Source organism: Eulemur rufifrons, chromosome 19 (genome assembly GCF_041146395.1).
Source record: "Eulemur rufifrons isolate Redbay chromosome 19, OSU_ERuf_1, whole genome shotgun sequence".
Taxonomy (NCBI): Eukaryota; Metazoa; Chordata; class Mammalia; order Primates; family Lemuridae; genus Eulemur; species Eulemur rufifrons.
This window is the reverse complement of record NC_091001.1, coordinates 93,591,063-93,616,067: the sequence shown is the minus strand read 5'-3', so window position 1 is coordinate 93,616,067 and position 25,005 is coordinate 93,591,063. Positions and strand designations below refer to the sequence as shown.

At 47.4% G+C, this 25,005-nt stretch overlaps 1 protein-coding gene across 1 annotated transcript in view; it reads right to left on the bottom strand.

Moving 5' to 3' along the window:
* ALK (ALK receptor tyrosine kinase) overlaps nt 1-25,005 on the bottom strand; it is a 637,313-nt gene that overhangs the window by 72,664 nt on the left and 539,644 nt on the right. The window contains exon 9 of the mRNA XM_069494063.1: nt 15,482-15,651. Coding sequence (XP_069350164.1) covers nt 15,482-15,651 — 170 coding nt within the window. The remainder of the gene's footprint in view (nt 1-15,481; nt 15,652-25,005) is intronic.

Sequence of the window (25,005 nt, the reverse complement as noted above, 5' to 3'; positions counted from 1 at the left end):
TTTTAGGATGATTATGATGGGATTGGTAAGCAGGACGAGAGGACGCAGGAGAAAGGCAGGGGTGATTGCGTGAGAGGCACTTCTGCACACGTGCCTCATGCGCCTTCGTCAGGTTCCTCTGGGAGCCTTGGCAAGGTTGCAGCCATGATTCGCCCCCCTCTCCCCCGCCCTTGGTGTCTCCACAGAGGACACAGTCCATAGATGAGTTCCTGGCTTGAGCCTGTGTAATCTCCGGCAAAGCCCAGGCCTGGAATTCTCAACTGAAAACCAGGGCCCTAACACTGCTATCTCATTAAAGCAGATGCAAGCGTTAGGGAAATGCGCCTTCCAGGTGGCAAGAGAATAGGCACTTAGAATAGAAGGAGTCTTGTTCCTTGGCGGAAGCATTAGGAAGGCACAGCGGCTGCACTGCAGTGAGTCAGGGACGCCAGCCCACCTTTCTCCTCCTAGGTCATCAGACCCTGATCTGTCGTTCGTAGCCTGAGGGGCCAGGCTGGGCACTGATTTCAATGCTGAGCTGTATCAAGGGTGTACCTTCCAGGAGATCTGAGGTGCCTGAGCAAGCAGATGGCAAGCATGTGCCTGCGGGGTGTGGGGGGAGGGGGACAGACTCCCTGTGGTCTCCTAAATGGGCCCTTCCAGGGAAGCTGCACATCTCCCGCCCCTCTCTGTACCTTCCTTCCTTATTACTGAGAGATCAGAGCTGCGGAGTTTTCTGACAACCACTGGGCCTCTTAGCATGGATGGGATGATGCAAGCTGGGGCTAGAATGGCTCCTAAATAGAAGAGTTTCTAAAGTGCTCTGCAAGGCGATGGCAGTGGCAGCTGCTGTATAAAAGAGTTTGATTGACATTGGGAATTGCACATATTTTGAGTCAGGAACACTTATAACAATCAGACGCGATCAGATGGCAACATGAAAACATGCCATGCTGCCTCTGTTGGCCCAGGGGCCACACTGCCAACCTCTCCCCAAGGGTCCAGACTCTGGAGGCTGCAGGGCAAGGACAGGAGGGATGAAGGTGGCCACGGCAGGGTGTGGTGGTGTGGGGGGCAAGGTGAAGCAGAGGCAGTCTGGGGAGGGGCCAGGGAGTGGAAGGGTCGGGGTAGTGAGGGCGCAGCAGGACCAATCTAGGTGTTGCTTTTCTGTGGGGGTGCAGGCCAAGAGACCAGGCGGGCACCAGGGCCACGCAGGTCCAGGCTTCTCTACTGTGGATGGCACCTGGCTGTGTGTCTTTTCCTGACCCTTAGGTGAAGAACAGGTTGTTTCTGGCTCCGCTCACCCTCTCCCTGCTGGAGATGGGCAAGGCTTCCTCAAGTCGCTCAGAGCCTTTCTGGTCCAACCACTCCTTCCTGTTGAGGCCCCCAAAAGTACAAGTACCATGGCACTCTCCAGAGTCATCTGTGACTTCAGGTTTTGAGTTCTACCACTTACCAAGTGGACACTCTGGGTGTGAGGGAAAGTTCTGGCATGTACCATGTGGACACTGTGGGTCTGAGAGAAAGTTCTGGCATGTACCAGGTAGACACTTTGGATCTGAGAGAAAGTTCTGGCATGTACCAAGTGGACACTGTGGGACTGAGGGAAAGTTCTGGCATGTACCAGGTGGACACTGTGGGAGTGAGGGAAAGTTCTGGCATGTACCAGCTGGACACTCTGGATGTGAAAGAAAGTTCTGGCATGTACCAGGTAGACACTGTGGGACTGAGGGAAAGTTCTGGCATGTACCAGGTGGACACTGTGGGAGTGAGGGAAAGTTCTGGCATGTACCAGTTGGACACTCTGGATGTGAAAGAAAGTTCTGGCATGTACCAGGTAGACACTCTTGGTCTAAGGGAAAGTTCTTGCATGTACCAGGTGGACACTCTGGGTGTGAATGAAAGTTTTGGCATGTACCAGGTGGACACAGTGGGACTGAGCAAAAGTTCTGGCATGTACCAGGTGGACACTGTGGGTCTGAGGGAAAGTTCTGGCATGTACCAGGCAGACACTCTGGGTCAGGGGGAAGGCAAGGTCCCTGACTCATTACTGCCAAGACTACAGGGGCCAGGTGATTCTAATGAACATGTAGGGTACTCCACTGCCCCCACCTCAAAGCTTCAGCCCTGATGGGGAAAGGATACCAAGTCCCTAAGGCCAGAAGAGCCATCCTCTTCCTCTCTGCAGGCAGCCTGGTCAAGGAGAAGGGAAGAGTGTGCTCTCTGGGGTTCCTCCCGCTCTTGCCCCAATCTGTGTGTTGAAGACTGTGGCAGGGGAGCCTCCCCTCTGCCTGAGTCCTTAGCAGTGGAGATTTGCTCCCTGCCCCCTGGTAGTTCATACCTGCTCAGCTCTCTCTGTTTCTCTAAAGAAGATACTTCTGATTGTATGGGTTGTTGTTGCTTTTTCTCTTTTTTCCAGCCAGTGGTTTGGAGCTTGTGGTTAAGACAGACTTGGCTAGGGATCTTGGTTGCAGGCTTTGCATAGAGAACACGTCCACCCTGATTCGTTCAGCTTTACAGAGAGGCCTTTTGAAAATCGGCCCAGTAAAGATCTGGGAGGTGGCCATTTGGGCAGTGGGCCAGGTTTAGAGGGACAGCTTTGGAACTGGGTGCCTCCCAGCCTCACCAGGAAGATCTCTGCCTAGGAAATGAGGATGCTGCTCACGTACAGCTTGGAAAATGCACAATCTCATTCAGGCAACAGACTGTTAATGGACAGTGAATATAATGCCTTATTTGCCACCCTGCCAGCCTCAGGGATTGACAAACCTAATTAAGTTCACTTAATTATTTTAAGTAGCTGACAGAAAGGTGTGCATCTGAATGTGGACTGAGGGGATAGCCACGCTTTGGAGGGAGAGAGCAGGAGAGTGGCCAGACTAGGTACAGGCATTTGCCGTCTGGGCACCATGTCTCAGATTCCTCCATCGGCCACTTAGTCAACTCAGAAGGAGGGAGTGTTCTGCATTCCGTTTTGCAGCTGGGGCTCGTCTGGGCTCTGGCTGCTTAGGATAGAGCTGGCAGATACTGCCGAGGAAAAACACTTTCTTCAATTTCTCACTGCGCAGTTGATTTGCTTGGCAAGAGTCTTCTAAAATGGACTGTCACAAAGCTCGGGTAGCAGGATGCATTTCTATTGGAATAATGTATGTGATGAGAAAGCCCTGCCACGTCTGTCTTACTATCTAAAGTAACTGACTTCATTCCTGGGTGAAGAGGAGGGGCTGATGGACTACTTTGGATTGCTGGGACCAGCCCTGGCCACATCAACCCCAAGCAGGGCTGGGCATGTGTGTCCTGGCTCTAGGAATCTTTGGCCCCTGCACAGTGAAGTGGGGACAGGCTGGACATCCAAGGCCAGACTTGGGAGTTGGTAGCATCCCTCCTGCTCAATCCCACTCTCAGAAGTGGTTTCCCACCTCCTGACTTGGTTTCCCATCTGGGCATAGTGGTGCCAGGAGCAGTGGGGCAAAGCCAATATAACAGAGCTTCCAGGGCTACCAGGGCCCTGGAAGTCTTTCACAATGAACCTGGCTTGGTAAGGAAGCCCTTCTGGAACATAAGAGGGAAAACAGATTTTCAGTCAAGCTGAGCAAGCACTCGGAGTCACTCAGACCTATCAGCATTCTCAGTTCGAGGCTTCCAGGCACTGACTTTCTCTGCTTGCTTTTGGGGGCTGAGATGAAAGGATCCTGGCTCCCTTGGGTGCCCTGGCATGTCCCCAGTTGGAAAGGCCTGTCACAAGGGTGTTCCACCAGACCAGATGGAAGCCCATCTCTAGCAAGTTCCTGTTTTGCTCACATTCTCTCAACCTGTGTCATGTGTACTGAGCTCTGCTGGGCCCCAGGCTTTGAATGGAAATGCACAAGGGAGTATCTCGCTTCCTGGAGCCCTGGCCCAGCAGGGGAGGTGCCTGACTACAGGCTTGAACATGCCGAGGGTCCTGGGGGGGTTGGAGGGGGAGGCAGACGGAAAGAGAGAGGAAGAGTGAGGAGGAGCAGGGCGAGTAGTGAGGGGAGAGGACACACCTTGAAAAATGGCGGGGACCTCTCGGGAGTGTCGTTTGACTTGCCTGGTCACATATGGAGACAGTAGCAGAGGCAAGATGGGAGCTCAGGCCTCTCACTCCTCGCTTTTCCTGCCACCCTTGCAGAACCATCTGACTTCTTTAATCTCATTTAGTCTCAGATGTACTCTACACTATTGGGGAAGTACAAGCTCCTTGGGACAACTGGGGACGTGGGGGGCTGTCTGGAACTGGAAACCCCCTGCATTCATTCTTCTCAGAGAGACTGGGACATCTGCATCCCATTTCTCAGAATGCATGGATGTTCTCTCTGCCCTGCGTCACCGTGTTGCTGTGGCATGGAGGGCTGAGATGGTGCCAGAGATGGCACAACTTCCAACGATGAAAAGACCAAGGAAAAGGGTGGCTTCTACCTCCCTTCTCTCCTGACAAGAAACATCTTTATGAGGGTGAACTGGCAGTCTTTCTGCTTGGTGGGGCTAAGTATCAAAAAGTAGAGTGAAAACTGGGCTGTATACTTGGCGGGACCCCGGGCGAGTCACTGACACTTTTAAGGTGCCATCTTGGTTTAAAGAAATCTATGTAACATGGGTATTTTCACAGTGGAAGCCTTTCTTTAGCATGAGAGATTCTAATTTATTGTTCCTGTTCTATATTTTTATTAGAAACCTATGCTTCATTGGGCACTATTACAAATTACATATCTCCCCCTCTGCCCTCAAGCAAAGATTATTTGAGCACCTACTTTGAGTCTACAGGCTTGTGCCTGTAGCTAGGAGCATAGAGATGTGTAAGGCTTGGATCTTGCTCTTGACCATTTCGAGCAGTCGTCATTCTTGTTATTCACTGACCATGGGTTGCTGAAGTCCCTTTTAGTTCTGCCCCCTATGGAGCTATAATCTACAAGCTGGAAGAACATTGCATCTGGGCAGTGAGAGAGAAGTTAAGAAAGACTTAAAAGAACTAAATGTCTTGGAGAATGGTAGAGCTATAGGCAGAAGTATCACTTAGGAGTGGGGTGTACTGGTGGGGGCCATGCTGAAGGTGCGGGTGGGCCACCAACCCGGCAGCTGAAAAGCCAGGTATGGGATGTAGGTGGACATATAGATGTATGAGTAGTCTGCATGGAGGCAAGTGTGGGAGTCATGAGCATTGATGAATTTCCCGTGGGACAGCACAGGTAGAATTGGATTTTCCCTTGCTTCAAATATCAGAAGCCTATTTATCCCCTAAATTCCAGACTTTGTGCCTAGGGACAGGAGGGGCTGAGAACATAGGGCTGCATTTTCAGAGGCATTTAAGAGTTATGAAAAACATATGCATCTGTTGACTTGTAAGCTGAGCTATGGATGTTACCAAGAAAGTCTTGAGCAAATCCGAACATCCTGTTATTTTAAAGAGGTTCACTTAGTGCCATTTTGAGCAACTGCCTCTTAAACCAGGTTCACAGGCCGGATCTGTCTCACTGCTTTGCACTCTTGATTGTGGAAACTTAGCAATCAAAAGCAACAACTTGTTCCAAACGTCACAGTAAATCAGTATTAGAAACAGGATTTAAAGCTCAGAATTGCTAATCTGCTCCTTGCTCCAATGATCTGGGATATTTTCTGAGAAAGAAATAGGGCCAGATCCTTCCAGAGATGAACGTTTGATTTGTACATATCAATGCCTGGTTGCACACTGCATGCTGAGCCACTGGTCATATCTCTTCTTCTCTTCTTGAAGGGCGGATGCTGCTTACCCACAGCTGGGAAAATGCACAGTCTCATTCAGGCAACAGACTGTTAATCGACAGTGACCATAATGCCTTATTTGTCACCCTGGCAGTCTTAGAAATTGACAAACCTAATGAATTTCATTTAATGATTTTAAGTAGCCCAGGGCTACTTAAGGTGGTCCAAGGCTGTCCTGTGCCAACAGAGCCATTTGGAAGGCAGCTGAAGGCGGCGCTCTCTGCTCCAGATCCTTCCTGCCCAGTTTCTGAGCTCCATTCATTTTCCATTGTGTCCCTCACAAGAGCCTCCACCAGTCTCCATGCTCTGAGCTCCCCATCCTCCAGCCTCTCTCTGTGCTCAAGGCCCTTTAGTACCCACAGCCCAAAGTCCACAACACCTGTCCTAATGCCCACACTCACCCTCTCCCAAGGAGACTGCTCAGGATTCTCTGACATAACCTAGTGGGCTATTCTTGAACCCCCAGAAAGCATTCCTGTCTCTAAGCCTCTGCTTGCCCTGATGGTCTTCTCTGCCCTGCCTGTCTCTTTTCTATTTCCATACAACCTAAATTTTCCCCAAGGGCCAGCTTATAATAGGCCCATTTTCTCTGTGATAGGTCCCCGGACTGCTCAGTACCTGCAGGTCACTGCACTATCTGAACACTGGCCAGGATCTGTTGGACCCTGCACAATGCTGGTGTCTTACTGTTTGCCTCTCGGTGCATGTGCTCTGTGTCCTCACCAGTGTGCAGGTCCTGTGATCCAACAAGGGACTGGTAAAATACCCCTTTCCACCCTCTGTGCTTGATGGTGGCTTAATATATGTTTGCTGACAACAGGACAGCCAATGACACTTCTCCAGTCAGTTCCTGTCCCACCCACAAGAGACCTGGATCTGCCATTGTATGCCAGGACTTCCAAATGCAGTTGCACATCAAAGTTACCTGGGCAACTTTTAAAAACTGCAGATTCCTGGTCCCAATATGTGATCTACTAAATCATGATCTCAGATCTAGAACTCTGGAAAAAAAGTGTTTTTTCAAGTTTATAAACCACTGCCCTATGCTGTCCTACTAGTTTTAAGCCTTTCAAAAGTATTTTTCCTGTTTGTTTGTTTGTTTATTTTTGTTTTTAGAAAGGAAACATTCAGGGAGAGAAATTCTGGAGGGATTTCTGCCAGAAAATAAGACTTTACTGCATCATAAAATTTTGGGAATGAAAGAGTCATACCTTAGACTAGACCTGGAATTTATTATGAGACTTTGTAGAGAAGAAGCCTGATCAATGAATACTCAAAGTAGCTGAATGAGGAAGTGGTATTCTCAAGTGATGCTCTCACAGATGCCCAGAGATGAGAGCAGCATTCCCTGGCTTATCCCATTATACAACATGTCATTTTTTTCCTCTAGCCCACTTCTCTTATTTGTGCACACAGCTAGACTACATTCCCCAGCATTCTTTGTGTTAGGTGTGGCCACGTGACTGAGTTCTAGCCAATGGAAAGAGAGCAGAAGTGATGACTCATAAAATCTTCCCATTTGAGATCACCCAAGCTCTTTGTCCACTGGCTGGCTGAATGCAAAGGATTCCAAGGCCAGAGAACAGGGAGGGCCACAGGGTGGAAGGGGCTTGGGTCCCTAATGACCAGGTGGAAGGCCACCCACCAACCAACATACTCATTTTTTATAGTATTTCACATGGCGTAGGAAATACATTTCTTTTTTGTATAGCCTCCAGGATTGGAGGTGCACTGTTACTCCAGGTAGTGTAACCCCGACTCACATAGCATGTAGCACATGCCTAGGCACTCAGGTGTGTTCAGTGCACCTGGCACAGTCAGGCTGATGACTAACCCATGCAGAGGATCGGAGCGATGGGTAAACTTCACCCTCGGCTGGCTGCAGGACTCTGCAGTACTCTTCCTCCACAGCTGCAGCCTCCCTCCCACTGCACACTCCGCACTGCTCCAGGACTAGGGACATGTCTGAGCAGGGCAGGGTGTATTAAGGAGAGGGGTCCAGTGCTCTGGAATGCAGATGCAGTTTTCTTGCGCTCGTGTCTGTACATACAGCCTTCAGGCTCACTGACCAAGTTTCTGTCCTGCTCTGGAGGCCTGGACCCTCATCTTGTCCCTGGTTTTTTACCTGACAGCCTCCCTGACAAGATCTTCAGGTGGCCCAGGCTCTCTCATCACAGTCCTCTTCTATCAGCTGCTGATTGTGAAAACACCTGCTGCCTGTTGTCACTGAGAGTCATAGAAGACTTTTTTGACCATGAGAGCACGGTATCTGAAAGAGGGTGGGATTTTGAGCTGGGAAATTGTGCCTTAAATCCTGACTCTTGTGCTTCCTAATTGCATGCTCCGGGCAGATTATTTAACTACTCTGTGCCACAGTTTCTCACTGATAAACTGAGGACACTAAAATCTGACTTACGATGATGAGGATAAATGGGCACATATGCTTGGCTGGCTGAGGATGCAATCCCTCTTCTCCTGTCCTCGGTCATGGCTCCAAGAGGCCGAGGCCACGGGCTCAAGGAGGAGCCACAGCCCTGTCAAAGTCCCCTCAGTCTTGCAGGCTGCCAGCGAAGCCAGGGACTCTGCTCCCATGTCCCTGGCTGGGAAGGTATGGAGAGTAAGGTCAAGTGTTTTGAGCATGAAGGGTTTTGAGCCCCTTGGGGAAAGACCTGATGGGTTTAGTCAATGTAACTTGCCTGCTTGGCCTACAGTTGCCAAGAGACCACCATTTTCTCCAGTTCAAAGAACCGACTACAGCCTAAGGCCAATAAGCATGTCAAAGTCCCCAGCCCCTGCAGCTCTGGGAAGGGACACTTGTGCTGCCACAGCCAGTTAGGAGTGGAGAGCACCTTTTGTTTTCTTTACCCACTGTGATGAAGGGCTGGGCCTGAGTTTATGGACTCAGGGGAATCCGACAACCCTTGGGATGTTGGGGGTGGGGTGAGGTTGGTTGAGATGTTCCCCTCCCTCCCCCCAAACTTTGGAGCCTGCAGGGCTACTCTGGGTTAAGTTCCTAGTTGCTGATAGTGAGTGAAAGAGCAAATGCAGGCCCACCTGGGGCGACAGTCATTGCTCTCTGCTCTGTTGGCGTGGGCCCATCTGATAGGGGGAGAGGAGCCCTCTGGGAAGTGAGGAGCCCCAGTAGCTGTGGCTTTCTCGGGGCTCCTGCTGCTCCAGCTCCCTGAGCCTCCCTTCCCCCAGTGCTCGTGTTCTATGATGTCACCATCTCATCTCCCTGCTGGCATCCCCGATTCAATGGCATTCTCTGGAGCTGGAGCTGCATTGCTTGGCTAAGGTGAGCATGTCGATAGGGCAGTAAGTATTGGTTGGCAAATGCCTGGGTGATTTCGAAGGTTGAGAATCTTCACAGGGCACTGGTGAAGTGGGAGGAGGGAAGGAAGACCTCTCCAGACGAGCCACTGTGTTTAATGGTAAGTTCTTGAAACTCCGAGGGCCTCAGTCTTCTCATTTGAAAATGGGGGATAACATCTGCCCCAGCTGCCCAGTGGATATCTCAGGTGGTGAAGGGGCAAAGCACTGTGGGAGGGAGTGCAGGGCCACCATGGGCAGAGAGATGCGGGCAGAGTGCAGGAGCCACTGAGAGTCGGCACAGCCTGTCCAGAGAAGGTGCAGCAGGCACTGGCAGTGGGGTCTGCAGGGGAGAGACATTCACTCCTCCTCAAAGGTATCCCCTCTTCCTGGGGAAGGATGGGGGAGGCAGAGCAGTTGCAGATGGAAACTTTTGGTGGAGGAGACAGACGGGCAGGAGGGGAAGAACGGAGGGACCTAGACAAGGGGCCTGCCCTAGGCTGTGTTCTCCTAGGGTTGGAGAAGGGTCTGTACCACACAGCGCACCCACCTCATGGCTGGGATTTCCTGTGTCAGGCCTTGTGGTAGTGAACTTTATTCTCAGTAAAAGGGCGATTTGTTAAAAGTACAGTATAATGAAATGCATTTTATTTTTATGCCTTTGTTAGACTTGGTACACTAATACATTTGCAAATAACAAATGCCTATCAGAACCTATGCCCCAGTTCTGGAGTGGGAACGTGTGGAGTGGGAATAGTCACAGGCACCCAGAGTGGTGACTCGGAAAGGCCCATGGGGAGGGGCGCAGCGGCCTGGCAGGATAAGGTGAGAACCCGGGGAGGTGTGAAGAAGGGACAGCACAGGGTGGGGCTGGGTGGCGAGTGCTCTGCAGCGGGAGGTGGTGGTGGGAACTAAGACGATGGATTTCAAGGGGTGAGTGAAGCATCAGGGAGAAAAAGTTCAGCAACCGGAAATGAGTAAGAGGTGTGGCCTGCAAATAATCCAGAACCTAAGTATTTTGTTAATAACAATGGCTACTGTTTCTCGAGTTTTCTATCACATGCCAAGCACTCGCATCATATCCTGGGGCGGTACGTAGGAAGCAGACAGGCCTGAGGATTAAGAGAAAATTATTTCATCTCGTTAGCCCTCAGATTCCATATAAAAAATGGGATTAATTATAGTATCTATCCCAAGGGGCTGTTTTAAGGATGAAATGAGATAATGCATGTTAAGTACTTGTTACAATGACTGGCTCCGGTAAGCACTCAACAAATGCTAGCTCTAATCATTGTCATTCCAAGCTCCTCAATGGCTCTATGAGGAGGCTAGGATTCAATTTACAAAAATGTGGATTAAACACAACTTTTTTCAGGGATGTGTCTAGTCCTGCTAACAGTCTTACCAGAAATCTCTGGATTCCCACTCATTGGTATCTCCTACTTCTCCACAGAGGTAAGAATAAGAAATGAAAATATCCCCTAACACCTTTCTCATCACAGAAAAATGCTACACAAAGGGAGAATATTGTTATTGATCACACCCCGGATAAAATGGAGATTCTAGAGATGGTAGAAATTGAACAGGAAAAAAAATACCTTGGCTCTATGGAGTTTCTGGTCTAAATACATAAAGACATAATTCTCAGTTTAACCCATCTCTTTTGCAAGATGCATTGTGAAACACAGGGCTGATCGTTTAGGACAAAAGATGCAAAGGGAGCAGGAATCTAAATATCTCCAGAGGGAACGTTTTTTCTCCTTAGACTATGTAGATAGTGCACAGCTAAAAGCCTTTCTAATGACAGTGCTGGGGGCTGGAGCCTACACAGGTGTGATAAGTTATGTACTTTATATTTGACTGTAGGATGGCAGTGATTTGTGGGACATGATTTGATCCATGGTGTTTCCAAATCCATCTCACAATGAGTTGAACTTAGCACCCACTTCTGCTCTGTAAGCATGTCAAAGCTTAGGATGGTGTGGGAACATTGTGTTTAATTTCATAAGAAATGTGATTATAAAGAGGAAAACTAGGGGTATGTCTCAGCAAAAGATTGACAATTAGAATAGAGGGAGAGAAATTCCATTTTGAGAAAAGCTAGAATTAATTCCAGCAGCAAGAGTGGCAATTGAACAGGGGAGGTGGGGCTGATGAAGTGGGGAGAGAATGAAGGAAAATAGCTATATGAGGTGGATGTAAAGTAATCAGATAACTTTTAAGCACACATCAAGCCAATATTTGAATTGGTGTTGTCCTTCAAAATTACCTTGAGAGCATTTATCTGTATTCCAGGGATATTGCTGTTGCTGAAACATCCTCGGCACTGCTCTTGGAGGTTTTTCTTGTTACTATTTATGGTATGGTTGTACAGTTAGCATAATTTCATAATGATGACAGACTATTGCATTAATTCTATCACTTTGCTTGTTTGTAAATGGACAGAAGAAATAGCATTCCAGGGATCAACACCTCCCTGTTGCCAGCCTTTATATACCTAACACATATTCACAGAGCCTCCGTAGGACTACTGTGGCAGGTGCAATGGACTAGAGCCCTTTTCTCTCGAGTGCTCAGCTCTCTCTCTCTTCACAAGGACCAGGGCACGCAATTAAGATCAAAGTCTTTCTTATAAAGTGATTCCGACAGGACAGTGACCAGAGACAAAGAAAGCACAGGTACCAGGCAAGTCTCTAAAGAGAATTCCTTGTCACAAGAGTAACAAATGCTGTTTTGGTTTATCTGATGGGACACAGGTGTTGCTTTGATATACAGAATACTTTGCAGTAGTATTTATTATAAAGTGACTTTTATCTGTTTTGTTAGACACAGGCTGAACAGAGGAAGAATGTTAGATGGATTCCAACAAGTGAAATTCTCAGTTCATTCAGCTGGAATTTGGAAATATGTGCAATTTACCTCAATACATGATTCTGTCAATGCATATATATTGGGCATACTATGTGTTAGGTATGGTCCTAGAGGTTCAGGAAGCAGTGATATAAGACAGACATAATCCTTGCCTTGTTGGTGTGTATATTAAGATATTAAAAAACAGATAGTAAAGAGTGACAAGTTATTATAGGGATGTTTCAAATGCCATGAGACTACATTGTAGGTACATATATAGTTTAGGGGTCTGGGGAGAACTTTTTTAAAAAGTGAAGGAAGAGTGGTATTTAGGGAGATGGAAGGCAAAGGAAGCACATTAAGGTGAAGAGAATGGCAGACAGAAAAGCCTGCAGGTAAGAATTTATCATGGTGCAACTGAGTGAAAAGAAGTTCAGTGTGGTTACCAGGCAGATTGAGAGAGGAAGAACGGTATAAGGAGGGGCTGGTGGAGTTAGGGTTGGACAGATCACAGATGGGCCTAAATAAAGGTCTCATTAAAGAGTTTGAAAGGCATCCTAAAAACAACAGCAAGCCATGGAAGGATTTCCTAAACAGGAAAATGGTTAGATTTATGTTTAAAAAGTTTATTTATATAAAGCCCAAGGGCTATGATCAGTGGCTAGAGCCCAGGAGCTCTTTAGAGTTAACCTCTAAGCTTTAATAAATAAACTTTAAAAATGTTGTAATGTGTGGAGGTTGGGGAATCTGGGAGCAGAGGTAATTTGGTACAGCATAGGGAATAAAGTTCCTGCCACCTTTAAGGGCCGGGGGTTGGGGAGCTGTCCACAAGGCAGGTGCTGAACAGCTGAAGCAGAGGCTGCCTAAGGAAGCTTCATGGGACGTGGGCAGGTGGTGCCAGGTGTTAACATCTACGTCAGGGGTGGGAGGAAGGGAGTTGCTTTTTCTTTGTCCTTTATCCATTTTATTTTTTCTCTTTCCCTTATTTATTTTCTTCCTCTACCTTCTCCTTTCTCCCATTTTCATTTTCTGGCAACCTGGGCCACTATAGCTAACTCTCTCTGAAGGAAGAGGGAAGAGTATGCTTCTTGCCCCTCCTACAGTAGTGACTTCTCCTTATGAGAAATCAACAGAGCCCTGATAACACATTCACAAGAAGCCCACCTTTATCTTAGGGTTGCAAGACTGCTTATTATTGCTAAATTGGCCATGCCAGACTCTTCTGAGGCATTAGGTGCAGAGATATTGTCATTATTATAGTTGTTATTAGTAGTTATTACTGATTCAGCATTTACTCTGGGCCAGGCAGTTCACCAAGTGCTTGGCTTCCCCAGACCTAAGAGGAGGCTGTATTATCTCTGTTTTATAGAACATGACTTGGAAGATCAGTGACTGTGATTTGTGCTATTTATTTAATAAATTATTACTGAGGCCACATAACTGAGGAACAAGGATGCAAGATGTGGGAAATAAAATCCATTACCACCTACTATGCATAGATTCTTTTGATAGTCATTTTATGTAGTCTCATAACAATCCTGTAAGGTTGTATTGTTATTATCCTCATTTTACAGATGAGGACTCCAAGGCCCAGAGAGGTCAAGTAATTGGCTGAAGTCACACTACTATAAGTGGCTGAGTCAGTTTTTAAACTTGAGACTATCTAATCCTAAAGTCTATGCTATTTCATCCAAAGCGCTTCTTTAGTTTTATGGGCCAGTCACATCTACAATGCAGTTTGATTTTAGCAAGTGAAAGCTGCTGGGTCCCATGTTCCTGCAGTTCCATTTGCCTCTGGGTCTTGAGGCTTCCTGCATCATCTCTAGCTCTGGGAGGGCAGCTTCCAGCATCAGAGCGTTTCAGTGGCATACGAGATCCCCGTGAATAGAAGTGCTCTTGTTTTCTGTAATTGCACACATACTAGGTCACGAGGCATTATCAAACCAAGCGGGCTTTTGTCTGAATCCCCACTAGACAGTTTGGTCTCAGTATCAATATTAGAAACGTCTGGTAAACAGCCTTTAACAGGGAGGAGGGAGGCTAAGAACAAAGTCTCCCTCAAATGAAACTCTAGAGGATGAGTGTGAACAGAGTCAATATCTTACTTCCTTTAAATCCCCTGGAGTGGCTATGAAAGAGAGATCCCTTGCTGGATTGAGGAGAAAAACCCCCCTTTGATTCATCTGAATTAATTTCCCTCTCCCAAGAGGGTGGGCTCTTGCATCACCCTCATGTTCTCCACCCCCTGCACACAGCCTCCACAATCCCAAAAGACGAAAGACTAGTCTATGGTGGGCAGCGCCCACACTTCCCACTTCCTCTCCTTTAATTAAATCCATCTGTCCTGGGATCACTGAGCCCTGAAGTGCCCATGGGCTTTGATCTTTAACCTACACACATCTGAAGGAGTGGGTAGCTGGTGCTCAGAGTGAGGACAGTGCCTTCTTCCTTTGACAGCACAGATCTGGTCATGAGCTCTTGGGGATAGCATGCTATGTAAGGTCGGGTGGAGAAGTTGAAACCCAGCTTTATGCTCACAAAGTTGCATGCCAACTGGCATCACATTCACCTTGCTTTGAACCCTTTGCCCTCATTTTTGGAAGGTGGATCCACTAGGTTGATAATGTGAATGTTTTAGGAGACTAATGAAGAGGCTGCTCTGGATTGTAGGGTTTGATAGTTACCCCATAAAAGATCCCCTCCAGGTCCATTCATCTGTCCCCCCTTTTTAGTCTGGAACAGGTCAGCATCAACCATGGAGAGGGTTCAGGACGCCACAGCAGTGTCACGTGAGTGCCGCTGTGCTGCGCTTGCTCCAGGCTGACTGCAGGTGGCAGGGTAGTGCCATCCTGGGGAGAGAAGTGGCAGCTGAACCCTCTGCGGTTCCTGCTCCAGAGCCACACGGAATTAACCATCTTCTCGTCCAACCCTCTCAGCTTAAAGGTAAGGAAACTGAGGCCTAAAGAAGCCAAGGATCTTGTTCAAGGTCACAGAGACAGGATCCAAATGGGAACCAGGACCGTGGCAGATGCACTCCTCTGTCATTCCCCCTCACGAACCTGCCTCGGGGCCTGACCCGACAGAGCACTGGACTCAGAGTCAGGCTTGACTCTGATTGGAGCTGGCTGGAACTTCACCTCTTTGATTCTCAGTTTCTCTCCTTGCAAAAGGACAGGAGTAGGAAACCAAGATTAGACCTGTCTTGTCTACCTTGCAGGTTTTGTCATTAATAAGGAAAAAATAAAATGTCAAATGGGAAATTAAGGCAAAAATCCATCAAGTGAGAGAAAATGCTACATGTTAAGCCTGACTATTATTTGGGAGTAATGTGAGCTGTTCAATTTTATTCTTCCTACAGATGCTGGAGGCAGCCGGTCAGGCCAGACCAGAGATGTGGGAGATGAGTGCCCCTTGGCACCGTCACCCCCTGCAGAACCTTGTGCTCCTGGTAACCTGCAGAAAGCGTGTGTGAGCACATCTGCATGTGTGTCTGGGTGAAGGCGGGGGGAGGGAGGGAAGGCACGGCCCCCCTGCACTTTGGCTGACGGAGGAAAGGGGAGCGGAGGGGAGGGCGGAGGCGCACCTGTCAGACACGTCCAGGAGGGGCAGCACCGTCCACCGCCACAGGCTCAGGCCTTCGCTGGCGGCAACCTGCCAGACCAGCCTGCTTTGCTCCCTCCCAGTTTTGTTCTCCACCAGCACCAAGGACACGTTTCCCCTCAGGACTCCACGGATGAGCCAGGACATCCGGAGCTGTGAGGGAGAGAAGAGCCAGAGAAGGAGGTGTTACCGTTGAAAGGGAACCTCAGGTCCCATTCCTGGAATTCTCTGCTGGAGCCTAAAGGATTTAGCTGGAGACTCAGCCAAGGTGGGCTCAGTGAGAACTCCCAAGGTGGCTTTCAAGAAAGCTCAAGGAGCTGGGCAGGGACGGCAGACGGGCAGTTTTGGAACTCTGTTTGGGTTGATGTTATCACCCTAAATTTCACAGGATTCTGCCTCTGAGGCGCTATTGAGATCAATGGGGTACTAACTTCCTAAAGAGTAGCCAAAGATACTTCTCTGGGGCCCCAATTCACTCTGTGACCTCGGGCAAGCGATTTTTTTTTTTGACTCAGTTTCTTCTAGTGATGTAGGTATCATAGATTTATATTCTTTCCCTAAAGATTCTCATAATCTTATTCGAATGGTGTCGTGCCACGTGTCAGCTAACTGGAGACCCTATAACTTGATGCCGTGACCAGGCCAGATACGTACCTGCATATCAAGATCTTTTAATAGAGTTGTCTTTCAGAATGAGGATGCCCACTTTGCCACAAGGAAGCTATGATTGTATGTTTTCATTGTGTTTTTACTAAAAGTTTCTATGGCATTGCTCCCTAGACATTTAAAAGGGAATTGTAACTAATAATCTTTCTAAGAAAGTTTAAGAACAGTGATGTTCAGAGGCAGTACATACTATAAACAAGGTCTTTGTTCTCTGTGTTTGAAATGATAGAGGTTGTACATTTGATGGAAACATCCATAAACAACATTTAAAGCCCAAGACAACTACATCATTTCATTGCTCAAAATATTTCTGTTCAGATCCTGTAATAAAAAATGGCTATTGTAGAAAGAAAGGTAAAATATGTTCTATGGCAAGCTGGAATTTTCATCAGATATGGTACCCCTTTTCTCTGATTCTCCTTGTTTGAATACCTGCTTCTCTGTAAATTGCCACTCCTTTGTCTCCCAGACTCATGGCTGCCTCACAATTTAGTGAAAGAGGTTAAGTGCCATGAGCTGCTGCAGCCAGACTTCCCACTGTCTTGCGCACAAACCCTTCATTGACAAGGCCACATCTGGGCATTGGAGTCTGTAGGGACTGATCTATTTCTGAGACCCTGGACCTGTCTATAACCACGGCCTCTTCACTGACACCTTTCCCATTTCCCCACATCCAGGGTAGCAAATATGTGTCTCCACTGAGAATTTCCAGGATAATTGAGTCAATCTGTTAATTTTTTTTCTGGCCCCAGTTGGCTTTCTTGTGCCATTTGGATGCCACGACTGGAAATTGTAACCCTACCCCTGCTAACTCTAAACTCTTTCAGCTCTCAGCCCATGCCTATCTACCTTAGAGGGTTTTATAGTGACCATTAACTGAGAAAATAAATAATGTAACAATGTGTTAAAAAGGCATTTTGGCTGAAGCACTGAGGCAGTAGATACCACATTTTAAAGGGAAATGTGAGAGCATAATGGTGCAGGACTTTTAACGAAGGTGGATAAAAATGGGTTATGCAGTTCTTAATCCCTCACCCATACTTTGGATTTAAAAAAAAAAAAACATTGGTCATTGACAATTAGGAGAGAGTATTTGGAATGTGCTTTTGGCATATCCTGAGGTTCACCTCACCCTCCTGCTAAGAAGGAGGGTGGGGAGGGGGTTCCCTGTTCATCCCCAGTCAAGAGAGAGGGGTTTTATGATAGCATGTTGAGCATTTGATGCTTTTTCCCTGTAGTTTGGGAGCACAGTGCATTAGTGCTGTCTCCTGTCTGGAAAATCGAGAGTTTGAATCGGGCTGGTGAGCTGCCATGGCAGCAGAACAAGGTGAGGGGCAGCATGAGTGGCCCACACTCCCAGGGTTTGCCGGGGCACAAATGCATGAGTGTTGTACATGGCTGAGAGGACAGCATGTGTAAGGGAGCCCGTGTGGGGTCACTTTGGATCTTGTCAAGAGGGGGGTAAACAGACCACAGCAGGAAGAAGCTGCCAGTATATTCTCAAGGGTGGAGGAAGGAGGAGGTGACCACCTGTAATAGAGGTGCATACACCTAGTCTAGGCAAAAAGATGCCTAGCCATTGTGGAGGGCTGAGGAGAAAGGGAGCTCTCCAGAGGGCCCACAAAAATGCCCCATATGAGCAATGGTAAGCCTCAAATATTTGTCACATCTAGAGCACACCAGCGCCAGGTCAGGTAAGAACGTTCTTGCTCCCTTACCTCCTCTCTCTCCCTGTGCCTCCAACTCTGAGGGGTCGGAAGTCAGCAAGATGACAGAAGAGGAGGAAAGGTGGGGTCGGCAACCAGAGGGGGCATTGACCACACCCTTCCCCTGACTTCAGGCTGTCCATCTGCAGTAGAGCCAGGTGCCCTCGGGGCAGGGGAGAGGAGGAACCCCTGACTTTAAGGCAAGATTGAAGTTTTGACTGGATGGGCAGGTCGATTACTAAATACGCCTGTGTTTGTGTTTCGAAGTGACTTAGAAACTGTCTGCATTACCTCCAAGTGACAGATAAGCTGTGGGTCCTGCCAGAGTCTTCACCCAGCAGCCCACACGCGGGAGCCCAGTGCACTGCCCTGCCCAAGTCTCGTCCCCAGACTCCCACTTGCCTTGCGTTTTTCTGCTTCTGTGCTTTTTATCCTTCCACTTCCTCTACCTGCTTTTTCCTTCTGTCCACTTAAAAAAAAAAAAAAAAGGAAATCTTTTCCAGGAAGTTTTTTCTATCATCCGTCTCAGAAACAACCTCCTGCTCCCCCGAAATCTTCTAACTAAGGCTACGGAGACCTTCGTGGGGTGTAGCCCTGTCTGCCTCCCTGCCCTCCAGCCCCCACAGACTATGAGTTCCTTCCAGGCAGAGACTGTCTTATTCATCTTATGTTCATGGTAGCTGTCAAGTGAGGGCATGTTGTGGGCACCAATCAATGTCAGAATGAATAAAAGTGTATACATATATCGGCAGATACTCTCGGCTTTACCAGGCTCCTCTCAGGGACAGTAAATCAACTGTCTATCCTGTGAAGCTCCTTCGCCCCTTCCCGTACTCTAGGAATCAGGTTCCAGGGAAGGGGAGAGGTTCTCCCACTCCCCAGCCACACGGCTATACTCTGCCCACTTCTCAGCTGCTCCCTGGAACTTTTCAGTCCGAAGCAGAATCTGCTAGGGGTGTGAGCACATCAGTGAGATATAGCCCTGTCCTGTCCACACCGGGCCCCTGGGCCAGCTGGCTGCTAGCTCTTCCTCCATATTCCTGTACTATATTTTGGGCTAACCTGGCTGGGCAAAAGAGAGAAAACTGGGCTGGCCACCAAGGGAAGGTGCTAAGGGTGTGTCATCCTTGGCCTCCCAAGGAGGTCCTCGAGGATCCTTCTTTTATCAGTCCTCGAGGGAGGCGATCATCTATTCACTCACAAATAGTTACTGCGTCTACCCTGGGTTGCAAATATGCACATCTTTCCTGCCCTCACGGAGCACAGCACCTAGCCAGGAAGCTAGAATTTAATGAATAATTGCAAGTGTGCTGAGTGTAGCAAAGGGTGGAGCAATTGGAGCCACGTGACAGTCAAGATGTACAACACAAGACAGTCAAAGCAGGATGTGGGAGAGCACAGAGTCAAGACTTAGGTCAAGGCAGCCACTTGACCCAACTATTCAGAGGTATGGATAAATAGGAGACTTAAAACTTTACCTTCTTTTTATCTCATCATGGTACCACCTATGTTTATAGCAAGAAACACACATCTACAGCCACAACTCAAGCCAAGGTATGCACTGAGTATTAACAATGTCTCCTTCTAGAAACAGATGCAAAAGGCTTGGAATAGGATTGTGAACTGGCAGCCAGTGAACAGCTAGCAAATGTGTATTTTTTGACCGTTTACTTTTTTTCATCCACTGAGCTTTAAGTAAGGACGCAGACACTCTTCTTCCTCAAGATACAGGGCGTCTTATTTACAACTGAACCTGTGCCTTTCCCTGGGCCTACTCCTCACCTGCGCTTGTATCCCTAGTTTACTTCCAGATTCTGCCTCTAAGAGTCGGTGGTTTGCTACCCAGAGTGTGGTCCTCAGACTGGTGTCATCTGTACTATCCGGGAACTTGCTAGATATGCAGATTCTCTGGCCTGACCCCAGACCTACTGAACCAGAATCTGAGTTAGAGCAGCTTCGGGGGCCCCGCCCCTGGGGTCACCCCACTACCTTTCCAGAACGCACTGGAAGCAACTTCCCTTTGCATTAGCATTCATTTCCAGTGGCCTGTCACACCATCCTTGTTTCCTTGCCTAGTGACTGGGGCATAACTTGGAGCTTGTGCTTCATGGTTAAAGTGTACTAACATTGTCACCTTACACCAACCACTTACCTCCTCTGAGCCCCTGTTTTGTGCTAGACAAACTTGTGATAATGACCATCCCCTCCCTGCCTGTCTTAGAAGGTGGTTATAAAGCATGAGATTAAGAATATGGAAGCGGAGCCCCTGTGAGCTGCGAATGGCTTGGTGAAACCAGTGGTTCAGCCTGGGGTGCAAATTAGAATCACCTGGAGAGCTTTCCAAATTGCCAACATCTGAGCTCCACCCCAGAGATGCTTATTTCAGTAGCCTCAGGCGGGTCCTGGGCATTAGCAGGTTTTAACATCTCTCCAGGTGATTCTAAAGTGCAGCCTGGGTGGAGGCCACTGGGGAGCTGGGGCTGCTTAGTGCCTGGTCCTCTCAGTGAGGGGTCCATTTTCATCATGGACTTTGAGTCAGAGGCAATTCTTAATAACTGAAAAATGGCTGGAAATGTGCTTACCGCCATGAAGGTATAGAGGGAGTGATTTTCCTGTGGGGGTGGGGAGAGGGGAGGTTGCAGCCCTCAGCAAAGGGCCTTTCTGGGGCCATCCCATCACCTCCAGGCAAAGACAGAACAACCCTGAGAGCGAGAGACCCTGGGCTGAGGACGAGCAGGAATGACCTCAGGATGTAAATGGAGCCAGAACTATCCTCTTGGACCTGCAGGGTAAGGGTCTTACCAGTTTTTTAATTAGAAGATCTGGAGGGCGATGTCAGTTCTCACTGAGTATTCCTTGTTAATTACCTGTGTCTGGGGGTGTAAAGCACTCACTGCCTTGGCTCCTAGAGCAGACTGCAGGCTCAAGTCCCTCGCAAAGATTTCTGTTTCCCTTACACAGTCCCAGGTTAAGGAGCCCCTATAATATCATTTTATGTAGATACCCAAACTGAGCATACCCAGCTTGACCTTTAGTCAAGCTTCTAGTGCCGAGAGTGGGGAAAAAATACTCTTGGAATTCAATCTTAAGACCTATCTCTATCTAGGTGGTCTATAGGATATGAAGTCATTTTGCTAATTTACTATTTATTGAATGCCGTAAAGCTGCACTAGGCACTTGTACATAAGCTGTCTCATTTTATACTCACAACATCCCTTCATGCAGGCAGTAGGCTTAGAGAGGTTCAGTCAGTCACTCCTGGGCACTAAGCCCAGAGGCTGCAGACCCAGTGTCCGCACTATGCCCTGTGCTCTTGCTACCATAACTGTGGTGCTATGTACATGCAATAGATTATGGTAATCCTTGAAGTTCTGGGGGCACATGGTGAAGATTTTCTAGACCCTTTTTGCTCAAAGTATGGTATGTGGACCAGAAGTGTTGGCATCGCCTGGGAGCTTATTAGAAATGCAGGTTCTCAGGCCTCACGCCAGCTCTCCTGAATCAGAATTTATATTTTAACAAGATCTCATCTTAGAAATACTTTTGCATTGGAGGAATAGAGAGATAGTGGATTTTAAGCCATTGACAACCATTGTCCCTGCCAGACAATGTACAGTTGAGTGTGTGTGTTTGTGTGTATATTCATACAAATATAGTAAATCTTATTCAAATCCTAAATTATATTTATGGGAAATAATGCTGGTTGGAGCCTGTAGCAAAACAATTTTTGATACTTTTAGAAACATCTTAGTGGATACAGGTTATAAATGGTAGCTTTTGACTAATAAACTCTTTTCTATGCAGACAGAAAATGAGACAAGTGAAATGAGACAACACCAGGAGCCGCCACCAGCAATTACAACTTCTGGTTCCAGCCAGCCCTTTCACCAGGACTTTCCCTGCCTCTCAGAGGGGCCTGACAGACTTTCCAATTAGGTGGTACCAGTGTTTGTCATTGTCTTAATTAAAGTCCTGTATGTAAAGCAGGAGCAGCACCGTGGCCAGGCCTGATGCTATTATTCCTCTCACGGCCCTTCCTCCTCTAGAGGTAATTACGACAATTTCATGTCTAGAATCTGCCCTGCGCTTGCTGTGCACACCTCATGGCAGCTTCAGACAATCCCCTCAATCCACAAAAAAAAAACCATAATGGAATTTAGGCTGAAGTGGGACCAAAGAGACTTGATGGTATCAAATAATGTCCATTCTGCATGCAACACCCCAGATGTAGGAAATGCGGGGAGAGGGAGGTGTAATCTTTCTCCAAATTTCTGAAGGGCTGCATGAATGCTGGTAGTAGAGGGAAAACTGAGGATGGGTGCTCTAGTGTGTAATTCACTTCAACAGAAGGAAACATGTTTTAACAGAGATGCTCAAAGATGAACTTGCTTGAAGGTTGGGGGTCCTCCCTCAGTACTTCCCACACTGGGGGTCACCCAGCAGAGACCGGATGACCAGGATTGGAATTGTCATCATGGACATCCAAGTGACCTCTGTACGGAGGATAAAGCTTCACCAGCATCTAAGGTGTTGCAGGGTTGTGATTCTGGGCTTGAACTCACAATTTAAAGAGTTCCCTGGTTTCAAAGTAATACCCTATTAACTTTAGCTGAGAATATTGACTCACTGAAAAATCCAGTGTTTTTGTTCACCATCTTCTAATTCACCTGGAAAGAATGAACACCAACTCTCTAGCTATAAATAGCCTAATGAAAAATCAACCCAACGCAGCAAGAAGCTGGCCAGATGCAGATTTTGGATAACAAGCAAATAAAATGGGATGCAGGCAAGTACTTGCAATTATGGAGGCTTATAGATGCTGGATTCCTGGCGGTGCAGGAGGCTTAATAGACCAGGATCCTTCCTGAAAACACCACCTTGTGTCTCTTTCTTTCTGGGGGATCACATTGAAGCCAGGGAACACCCAGCCAGGGACATCCATCTGTCCCCTTTGTAAAAACATGGCAAGAAAACATGCAGGTTACATATAAATATAATAACCCTGGAATCTCTGGCTGGTGAGGTTATGGACTTACAAGTATTTTTTTTCCTTCTTTTCCAAATTTTTTACAATGAACATCTAGCTTTTGATAACTAGCACAAAAACAATAAAATTAATTTAGGGTATAGAGCTATTAAAAGCATGTTCATGAAGAATAATATTGATATAGAAAAATATAATATTAAGTAAAGAAAGAAGACACAAGGTGCTTGTATGATATGATACCAAATTCATACAAGCCCTTTACCTATAGCAAAGCTTGAATCTATAGCTATCTGTCTGGAAGTAAATGTACCAATATCTTTGGGGGTTGTAGCGTTTGGGGCAATTTCAATTTTATTCTTCATGCTGTATTTTCCTCATATTCTACAATGAATATAAAGTACTTTTATAATCAGAAAAAACAACAAAGGATATGTTTAAAAAGGTAGTGAGGGAGGATTCTGATGTGTTTTCACCCCCACCTTTCAGGGGTGACCTGTGGGCTTTGTGAGGGAGGCCGGGGCGGTGGGGGCTTCTGAGGAAGGGGGCAGTGGACAGAGCATGGGCTTTGGCATCAGAAAGCATGGTCCGTTTTTTATTTATTACATATTATCTCGGAGCCTCAGTGCCTTCATCTGTAAAGTGGCACAAAGCATATTCTCCTTAGAGATTTATTGCATGGCTTTAATAGGATTCTATGAGCCCAGTTCCCAGCTTAGCAAAGACATTTGGTAAACATTAGTTCCTTTTTCCTGTGTTGGAAAGAGCAGGCAGAGAACACCGTGTTAGAGATAAACAGCTCACAAAAAACAGAATAAGACAGAATGAAAAATACTGTATTAAAAATTTTCATCCAGTTTTTTATCTTTCAGGTTTCCTAGAGAATTATCTTTCCAGCCTTGTGGGAGGAAAAAGATGATACTTTCTTGAGTTACATTGTAATGGTGTGATCTTGGGCAAACAGCCTCCTCTGTGCCTCAGTTTCTCTGTGTGTGATGGAGAGGACCCTGAGGAGTAGCTTTATAATCCTATCGCTGGGGGCCAGGGTTGACTATGCAATGAGACTCCCACAACCGCCATGGATGCCATGGGAAAGAGCATGGACTTGAGGCACAGGAGTGTCTGCGGGGGCTCAGAACCCTTGGGGACACAGCTGGAGAGAGTCTGTGCTCTCCACAGCGTGTCCCCTGTACATGGGCTGCACAGGTGTGTTACAACTCTCAGCAGTGGGAGCCAGGAGGGTCTGTGATGAACATACGGCTTATGAGTGGGACCCAAGTCGGTGCCAAGTGCCAAGGAAGATCCTATCACACCCCGAGCCTGGACAGTCTTGCCTCACAGGCCTCAGTTTCATCCTGCAGTGGGAGAGGCATTAATTTTGTATGGCTCAAAGGTATTAAATTAATTATGTCTGACTGCAGTTACAATTGCTGTTGATTACTGTCACCCATTAGCATGTACCCTGGCAGAGCCAACCACGTCACACCAAGTGGTGACAGAATGCTGGGCTCCAGCAGCCTCCTGGCTCTAGGTGCTGAAGTGACAACTATTTTGGCTCGGAAATCTCAGTATGACCTTATTTATTGGATCCTTGAGACTCGACGAGAAGTCGTCTTTCTCACTCCTACCAAGGACCGGGGTTATGCCTACAGTAGAGGGGCTGCCTTAATTAATTGATTAATTATTGATGAAATGGGTTTACTGGGCACGTCCTGCTGGTGCTAATGCCAGCACTGTGTATAATAACACTCCCAACCTGCCCATGTGTTGCTAATTGAGAGGAGAATGAAGGACACACACAATGTCTGAATTGATGTAGCAGCGACTTCCTCATGACCGAGTGAAGTAAGAAGAAGGGTAATAATAATAATTGCTGTTGTTCATAAAGGAGCCTAGAGACTGCAGAGAGTTTTCACATTTTCATCTGATCCTGGTCACAGCCTCGTGCAGCAAATAAACCAGGTATTTTTATCCCTAATTAGGGGAAGTGGCTTGCTGGAGGTCATATGCCTCCTAAGTGGGGCAGAGCTGGGATTTAGACTCAGGTGAGCTAACTCAAGTCCCGTGACCTTAGAGTGTTTACAGATTTGACTTTGGAATTGGATGGACCTGGCTTGAATGGTGGCTCCGCAGGGTGACCTTGGGCAAGTC